The sequence below is a fragment of the Hevea brasiliensis genome, chromosome 15 (genome assembly GCF_030052815.1).
Source record: "Hevea brasiliensis isolate MT/VB/25A 57/8 chromosome 15, ASM3005281v1, whole genome shotgun sequence".
Taxonomy (NCBI): Eukaryota; Viridiplantae; Streptophyta; class Magnoliopsida; order Malpighiales; family Euphorbiaceae; genus Hevea; species Hevea brasiliensis.
The window spans coordinates 959,661-969,180 of NC_079507.1; the positions used below are offsets into that span (position 1 = coordinate 959,661).

A 9,520-nucleotide genomic window follows, 5' to 3' on the forward strand; every position below is an offset into this window, starting at 1 on the left:
TGATGTAATAATTTATATTATGTTATATTAATTTTAAAAAGATTTCATTTTATTTATTAACATTCTCAATTTAAAAGGAAGAATATATCAAATTTTTTCTTGCATTATATTAAATGTATTTTATTATTTTTTTAAGAAATATTAATAGTAAACTCAATTAATAATTTTATTTTTAATAAAATAATTATTTAATATTTTATTTTTAAAAAATATATTAATTAATCTCTATATTTTTATTACATTAATCTTTATTCTTTCTCATTATTTTAGATACTGTTTTAAATTTTATTCAATTCTTTCTCATTATTTTAGATATTATTTTAAATTTTATATATTCTTTAAAATTTTAAAAATATAATTATATAATTTAATACTTTTTCAACTTTAAATTATTTAATATTTTAATGTAATTTTTCTTTAAGTTATGAGGATTTAATTTAAAATTATTTATATTAAAAAGAAATTTACATAATTTATTTAAATTTTTAAAATAAAAATTTAATTGAATTGGTTTAAATTGAATTAAGTTGAAAGGCATAATATAATAATTTTACCTACATTATTTTATGATTTATCCGTCATGTTCAAAAGTTATTTGACTTGTAGAGTTGCTTTGCCAGTGTTCGCTCTCGCTTCGCTTGCCCTTTCTCTGTTTCTAAGGTAATTCAATCGCTGTTCTTCTCATTGATTTTTTTTTTTGTTCTGATTTTTTTATTTATTTTCTTAATTTATTTTTCTTCTTTAAAGCAAGAATATGAAATAAGATAGCTGGAATTGAATAAACCTTCCAAACTTTCCTTAGCTTTTGTGGCTATAATTTTGATATTTTGGGTGGGGTTCTTGGTTCTCGTGCTGCTTACTGCAAATTGAGTTTCATGGTAGCTCATATAATGATGATATTGCCTTGGAGTACCTTATGCTATTTCCATTTCCTGGTTTAGGTTTATTTATTTATTTATTTATTATGAATTGTGTATTTTGAATTTTGAATGTGTGAAACAAATTCCCATTTCTTATCTGATGAATTTTAGTAGTTTTGCTAATTTTTTTTTAACAACGAGTAACTGCAGCTAAACAGATTAATCTTAAGGTTTGATTAATCTTATATGACCAAATCTTTGTGGTTTTGTGCTTGATGCCACTTGAGATGTAAACTGTGAAAACCTAACTTTATTGTTCTTTTGGTTTTATTTTTTATTTGTTCAGGTCATATTAAAGGCTCAGCTAGCTTCAGCCCGTTACAATTTATGTCTTCAGTCATTTTTAATTCTTCATTAAATTTGCATCATTTGTATTCTTCAAGGTACTTTCTTCACTTCTTTTTTTTTTTTTCAATTAGTCCAGTAGTTGACCATTATCATTATGTTAATAGTTTGGATCGTCACAGACGAATTGTTAGAATGTCTGCTGTTGAAACCAAAAATCCCAATACATTGTTCCAATCAATGACTATAAAGCCTCCATCTCATCCTACCTATGATTTAAAGGGCGTCATTAAGCTAGCTCTTGCTGAAGATTCTGGGGATAGAGGTTTGATTCATCTCTTTTTAATGTCTTTTTCCCCCTCTGTTTCCAGTTCCCTCACCAACAAATTGTATATTCTAGTATATCTTTGTTGCTGAGTTGAATCTTGATTTGCTTGCCATGACCTTTATGGTTTTGAAACGTGTGAAATTGCAAGCTCCTGAATGTAGATATTGATATTCACTGGTCATTCTAAGTTCCTTGTCCCCTTTCATTTGGATAGATATATAATTTGTGCGTCCCCATATAGAGATATTGGCAAGCAACATTTTTGGTTCAATTGCAGGAGATGTGACTTGTACAGCAACCATTCCTTTTAACATGGAAGTGGAGGCCCATTTTTTGGCAAAAGAGGATGGTATCATAGCAGGAATTGCTTTAGCAGAGATGATATTTCATGAGGTTGATCCATCTCTGCAGGTATCAGCACACTGAACTTTTTTGAGTTTGTATTATGTCTGTGGTTTGCATGCTTTGCCATTCTTCACATGCAATATGCATTAGGTGGAATGGTCTCGGAAGGACGGTGATTATGTTCATAAAGGACTGCAATTTGGAAAAGTCTCTGGTAAATCAATGGGGAAACAAAGCATCAAAATTTCTTTGATCATATTTGATGAGCGTGTGTTATTACTATGCTTCTTCTCATTTCTTTGTGTGCAGGACGAGCACACAATATTGTTGTAGCAGAAAGGGTGGCATTGAATTTTATGCAGAGGATGAGTGGAATAGCAACACTAACTAAGGTTTTCTTCTTTTATTTCCTTGAACTTTGAAATAAAATCAAGTGAATCTACATTGTTAATTTTGGAAAACACGATGCCATATCAAAGCACATAATAAAGGATGCACATATCAAAATTGTAGTTGCCATTTCTTTGTGTTTATAATTGTGGCTTAGAAATGGTTGATAAGTATAACTTTTTAAAGAATACTTATATGTCCTGGGAGAGCTGACTAGTCATGTTATAGTAAGATTTTTCAACTCTGCTTTTCATTGCTGTATTCTCAAATTTTTTACTCTGATTTCTAAATATCAGTCTGTTTCACCTGCATTCATGTTTAGAACATGGTTGATACATAATTTTGGTGTGGGAGTAACACTAAACAAAATGAGTTTGCAGTTCTTTTAACTCATGAAATTCATCCAATTTAAATGGGTTTTTCAGGTCAAGTTAACTGAATGAAGTCATGGAAGACCTCGCAAAAATCAAGTCAATATGTTTGTTTGATGTGCAAAAGAGATTTATAGATTATTCATGCTTTCTGCAGGCAATGGCAGATGCTGCAAGCCCTGCATTTATTTTAGAGACTCGAAAAACAGCTCCAGGTCTACGTTTGATTGATAAGTGGGCGGTGTGCATCTTTCCCTTGCGTGTGCTCCTTTGCTTCAAATTCTCCTATCAGTTATGTAATTTGGTTGACTTGCAGCATTCATATGCAGGTGCTAATTGGTGGAGGTAGAAATCATAGAATGGGTTTATTCGATATGGTAATGATAAAAGATAATCATATATCAATAGCAGGGGGTATCATAAATGCCATTAAATCTGTTGATCAGTATTTAGAGCAAAAGAACCTTCAAATGGAGGTTGAGGTAGTTTTTCAAAATCTCAAGTTCTTATAATTTGTGAATGCATGATCAGGTTGATTTGCCCGGTAAAAGTTGATCTGCAAACAGTCTGTTTTACATATTCTCAGCTTAGTTATTGCATAATTTAATTTCTGAAATATATAATTCTCTTCTCCCCATGCATGCTTATGTTTTTGCGTTTTCTCCGCTTTTTGTGAGATGAATATATGACGAAATCTATGCTTATTATGAACTGCTTTTGCCTCCAAGGTTGAGACCAGAACACTTGAGGAAGTAAATGAGGTGTTACATTACACATCACACACACAGACTTCCTTGACCCGGATAATGTTGGATAATATGGTTATACCACTGCCAAATGGAGATGTTGATGTATCTATGCTTAAAAATGCTGTGGAATTGATCAATGGAAGATTTGAGACTGAGGTAGCTCTTATTATCAGTTGTACTTTATTTTCTTCTTTAATGATATGGTCTGTTATTTGTTATGAGATCTAATACAAAGCATAATGTCTGATTTAGCATTTAGTATTCATGCATTGATAATGTCATTTGACGGACACTTCTGAGAATTTAATGTGTTTGACATATAAACTGGCATCCATCCATGCCCAACATTTGTATTGAAACTGGAAAGTCATGAAAGTATTAACTTGTTTTTTTCAGTTATAGTGGAATATAATAGAATCACCTTTGTTACTTCAAAAAGTACAATACCATTGTCAGGTTTATTTTCCTTTTTTTTTTTTTTTCAAGAAACTTGCATGTGATTTTTTTGTGGCATGTGATTTTTTTTTTCTGCATAATTATTCAATTATTTAAGCATGTTATGACAATCACTCACTAATTCTTGAGGTGTCTGTTTGTTGCATTGCGCTTATTTCGTTCTTCTTTCTGAGGCTAACTATTTGATCCATCTGTTTCATATTAAAGGCATCAGGGAATGTTACTCTTGAAACAGTGAGCAAAATTGGACAGACTGGTGTAACATACATTTCTAGGTAAGTTGCAATCTTGTAATGGTGGTATCTCTTTTCCCTGCATCCTGGGTTTTGTTTAGAATTGATTGTTATATAGAACTTCAAATTGGGATTGGAGTACTTTATCGGACTTGGCAACAGAACATACCCTTCTAGTATTGTGAGAATGCACAGTACTACATTCCATATGAAGGGTGGAAATTATTGAGCCACTTAGTACTAAAAAAATGTTTAATTTGATCTGCAGTGGTGCACTGACACATTCTGTAAGAGCACTTGACATCTCTCTCAAAATCGATACAGAGTTGGCGCTTGAAGTTGGAAGGCGCACAAAACGAGCATAATCATAATTTTCGTCTCATTTTCTTTTGGTTAAGCAGTAAGTCAACACTGTTAAACTCACAGCTAGGTCAGAATAAGAAGAGACAGAGCAGTCTTTTCCCCTCATTGTGTTTTTTTAACCAAAAGCTTTGGTTTTTAGTGGTTTAAGGAAATCATTGTAAGATGATATAAAAGACTGAAGAGAATGGCAAGTTTCTTTCATTCTGTTTGCAGCTGATTTTCTTCACATTACTGGTATTGATTCCGGAGTACTTGTGAATACTGGAGTCATCGGTCTAACAGTTGGCATTATAGTTATAGCCGGATGGCAATGGGTAGCTACTAGCTAGATTTGTCCTCGGCCGACTCGACTCCAGGCCTTGTTCTAGATGGTTTTGGTTTGATTCCATAATTTTTTTTTTTTATATATATAAACGTATAATTTGAAATGATTTGGTCAACTATATATGTATGAATGAAGGGGTGAATTTCTGAACTCACTAAAATATATCTTTTAAATTTATGTTATTTACAAAAATTATTAATATAAATTAAAATTTTAATTCTAATTTTATTATAACTTTTAATTAGAATTTTAGCATGATTAAGATTATATAAATATAATTTAATTAAAAAATTAAAAACTATAATTTTGTTTATTTAATTTAGAAAAATACATTATTAGATATTTTCGAAAGGGTATGCGCATGTTACAGCAAGCTTTAATTATTTATATATTAATAATTAATAATCTAATTAGAATATTGCACAATTTTTTTCTGAATTTTAATATTGTATTAAAAGATTATAAATGGTGAAATTATTAAAGTTTAAAAATATTAATAAAATTTTAGTAAAATTTCCAATAAGGAATATAATAGGAGCTAAAAATGTAAAAGCCACTTTTTATATACTCAACTAAACTTTTATCCCAAAAATTTGGGGTCGGCTATATGGATTCGCTTTCTCCACTCTAAACGATTTTGGGTTAAATCCTCAGAAATGTGTAATGCTTCTAGGTCATGTTGTACTACTCTCCTCCAAATCAATTTAGGTCTACCTCTTTTTTTCTTTCTATCCTCTAACCTAATGTGCTCTACTTGTCTAACTGGAGCCTCCGTATGTCTACGCTTCACATGACCAAACCACCTCAATCTCCATTCTCTCAACTTATCTTCAATTGGCACTACTCCTACCTTTTCTCTAATACTCTCATTTTATTAATTTAAAGAAAATTAATACCTAAAAAGCATCAAAATAAAAGAATAAATTAAATTTCCATTATTTTTTATAAAAATTTTAAATTATAATTACAAATTTTAATTTGATTAAAATTTCATTATTTAAAAAAAAAATTATTTCAATGTTAATATAAAGAGGGAGATAGATGAGGAAGAAAGAAAACGAGACGAAGATGGTGTGAGAGAAGAGAAGGGTAAGGAGACAAAGAAGAGAAGGTGAAAGACAAATAAAAAAATTGAGGCATGATATATTTAGATTATATTTATTTTTTTTATAGTAATGCCAGTCAGCTTGTATGTTAATAAAAAAAAATTTAACAAAAATAAGTTAAAAAATACTTTATTGTTCATAAAATAATATCTTGGGAGCTTTATATTAATTACAAACAAAAAAATTAATGGGCACAACAGTATAAATGTATTACAACAATGTTCTTTAGCATAACCAATGGTTCCTGATGCTTCTAGTCATAGATCTAGAGGGCCTGTAGATATCATATGGACTTAGAAGAGATAGAAGGAATTATTCAACTTGTGCTTCTTTTAGGATATGAGAGATTTCTACAAGGTGGTGCTCAAAATCCGAAGAAAGTAGCTAGAATGATTCAACAAATACATTAGAGTTCACGCATAAGTTTGAAAGATGCAGAACCGCCGATTGTGCTGAAGAACATTGCTGTAATGCATTTATACTGTTGAAGTGAAAGCCATATTTTTCAGTTGAGGAAAGTTCTTCAATGCTCGAATCTTCATGATCTGTTGGGAGTCCTTCAAGGGCTAAAATTATAGGATAATGAGTGCCATTTACTTAAAAAAGTACAAATTTATTTAATAAATCTAATATAAGTGAAATAATATAATTTATGTATTTATAATCGTGAATATATCATATTAATATATAATGTACATGAAACTCAAATCTGATTATTTCATTTTTATTATCAATTTGCTAAGGTATTAATAGCATTGTCCCACTTATATTTATTATATGTCATTACTAGATTAACATATATTTTAATAAAGTTAAAATAAAATATACAGTTAAATAAATTATACTAAATATATTAATATTTATGGAAAGTAAATTTAAATTAATACTCACACATTATATACTTGTCAAAGAAAAAAATTATCATATTTCAAAAAATTTTATTTTAAAATTTTATTGTAAATGTGAAAAATACATCTAACAATAATAAATAGAGAACATTTCAAATATTTATATTTTATATTGCATTTATTAAAAATTTTAATATTTAATTCTTATATGTATATAAACAAAATAATTATATATATATAATGTGAATTTTCTTTAGTTTTTTTAATACGTTAAATATATTAATTACATTAATTTTCTGTATTTGTGTTAATTGTATTGATTTCCTTTTTAATTATTTTTAATTTTGGACCGGCCCACCAATGATAGGATAGGTTTCTTTGAGGATCAAGGAAAGGAAGGGGTGGTTTTGGTCCTGTTCAGATTGTTGAATCTTTGGTCCTGAATTAATTTTCATGATTATTTTGAACATCGTCTCAAGGGTTAATTATTACAGTAATATAAAAAGAAAATTATCAAACTAATGGAAAATCTAAACAAATTATAAAAATACTATGCGTCTCCATTGAAGAAGTAAAAAAAAAAAAAGAATTATTAGAAAAGTGGCATTTTCTTAAGTCAAATCAAGTGGCATAGAGTTTTGGCAGTCCAAAACTGGCAAGCATTATTTTTAGTATTATTCGGGTGAATCGTAAAAAAATAATTACTGGTTAATAACAAATTAATTCATAATTTTTTTATAAATTATAATTATTTATAAGTATATTTTTATATTTTTACAACTTAATTCTCTCAATCTCATGCAGTTATACCCCTCATTGCAATATATATATATATATATATATATATATATACGCAGAGAAATTGAGGTAGTTTGATCACGTGAAGTCTAGATATAAGGAAACTCTAGTTAGATAAATAAAACACATTAGATTAGAGATAGAAAGAAAAGAAGAGATAGATCTAAACTAACTTGAAGGAAAGTAGTACAATATGACCTAAAAGCATTGCACATTTTTTAGGATTTAACTCAAAATCGTTTAGAATAGAGAAAGAGAATCCATATAACCGACTCTAAATTTTTGAGATAAAAGTTTAGTTGAGTTGAGTATATATATATATATATATATATAATTTGTCATTTTCATTTTCACCCAAAACAGTACTGATTAGAGCGGTAAACACTATGACAGGTAAGAAAAAAACATATTCTGCCAATCCATTACACAAGCATTGCATCTTTGCATTGGACAGTTTTTATGATGCTTCTACTTTCCTTAGAGCAGCAATTTCCTCAACATATAACTGTAATGCACTCTCTAATTTATTGTTCGGTTTTTTTTTTTTATTATTCATTTCACACAATAATTCCGCCTCCCTTGCATGAGATTCACTAATTTCATCTTTTCATTCTTGTAATCTAGAGATCATTCTTGGCATAACTACTTCCTAGTAATCTACAATTCTCAGCATCAATCCATTGGAAAAAAATATTACACCTACTAGGATTTGAAATCAATCACACCCATAAAATCTCCTTGATTTTCCTTTGTCATAGCCGGCTTTAGCAGCAGTGGAAGCATGCACTGATACCTCACAACATTGCTCCATCCTTTGCTCATCTCGATTGGCTAAGATTGTGAGTCAGATTAGAAGCTTATTGTGCTATAATTAGCAACCTAAAATTTTTAAAGTTTAAAACTAAATTAAAAATTTACATGCATGATACTTAAATTATCACAAAATTTGCAATTTACATTAATAAATTTATCAAAAATAAAATATTAAATAAATATATCACAGCAACAATTATATTTTACATTATTTTAAATTCTAATTTAAAATTAAATCGAAAAAAGTTTAGACATAAACTTGGATTACAGTGTCTTTTCTGATTCAATTGAAGTCCAAATTGCAATGAAATGTGAATTAAAAGCTCTATATATAATATCAAGAAAAGAAAAAATTTTAAGCATCCAACATACAAAGAACTGAGAAGAAAAATAGAAACAAAGAAAGAAATGAGATAACTTTAGCAAACAAACACCCAAACTTATAGAAATTTCGAAGAGCAATTAGCCTTTTAAATTTCTAGCCAACAACACCATGGTGTCATTAATCCCCAAGTGCTAGACATGCGAGGAAGGCAAGGAAGACCAAGGCAAGTGAAACACACCAGTAGGAACTTGGCTGAATTTTCTGGAACGTTAAGGAGAATTCAGGGGTGTGCTGGAAGCTTGGAGAGAATTCAACATGCTGGAATAATGGTGAATTGGCTTGCTGGAATGTTCTAAGCTTGTGGAGAAATCTCACTTATGCTGGTAGGCAAGTACGGAGGTGGGAAGATTTTAGAATTCTCTCCACTAGTGTAACACCCCTATTTGTATAGCCTTGTATATTTCACTGTTCCGGTGACCGGAGTCGGTCCGGACAATTAAGGGGATTAGAACCATACTTAAGACAACTAGAAAAGCCATAAACACAAATAATTAGTAATTGCCAATTAGTTAAGTATGAATAATAAAAATAGAACAGAAGAAGTTAAACGAGCCGAGAGTCACAGCGATGGGTGACCTTCTCGGGAATGACTGCGAAGTCATTTTAAACTCAAATTTCGAACCGTAAAAAGTGACGCTGCGGTCCTTAGGACCCTTATGAACACAGTGAAAAAGAGAAAATCACGAAAAAGAATCATTAAGCTACCAAATAATTAGGTCGTGAGCCTAAGAAATATGGAATTATTTGCAAACCGGGATGAACCGGCGAGGGGCAATTTGGTCAATTGACCCCGAGAGCTGACTCT

General features: G+C 29.9%; 1 protein-coding gene across 4 annotated transcripts; it reads left to right on the plus strand.

The window, feature by feature from the left end:
- The first annotated feature begins 526 nt into the window (after positions 1-526).
- On the plus strand, positions 527-4,871 carry LOC110671922 (nicotinate-nucleotide pyrophosphorylase [carboxylating], chloroplastic). 4 transcript variants are annotated; one of them, XM_058136486.1, is made up of 12 exons: positions 594-660; positions 1,207-1,303; positions 1,373-1,530; positions 1,811-1,944; positions 2,029-2,092; positions 2,188-2,270; positions 2,797-2,880; positions 2,969-3,121; positions 3,368-3,544; positions 4,052-4,119; positions 4,346-4,476; positions 4,615-4,871. In XM_058136486.1, exons 2-11 carry the CDS (start codon positions 1,248-1,250, stop codon positions 4,440-4,442), a joined length of 1,074 nt encoding a protein of 357 aa, XP_057992469.1. In that variant the 5' UTR covers positions 594-660; positions 1,207-1,247; the 3' UTR covers positions 4,443-4,476; positions 4,615-4,871. The 4 variants fall into 4 exon arrangements, with proteins under 4 accessions (XP_021690257.1, XP_057992469.1, XP_021690264.1 ...); XM_021834565.2 differs by lacking the exon at positions 4,615-4,871 and having other exon boundaries at positions 527-660; positions 4,346-4,545; XM_021834572.2 differs by lacking the exon at positions 4,615-4,871 and having other exon boundaries at positions 596-660; positions 1,388-1,530; positions 4,346-4,545.
- Positions 4,872-9,520: the final 4,649 nt, after the last annotated feature.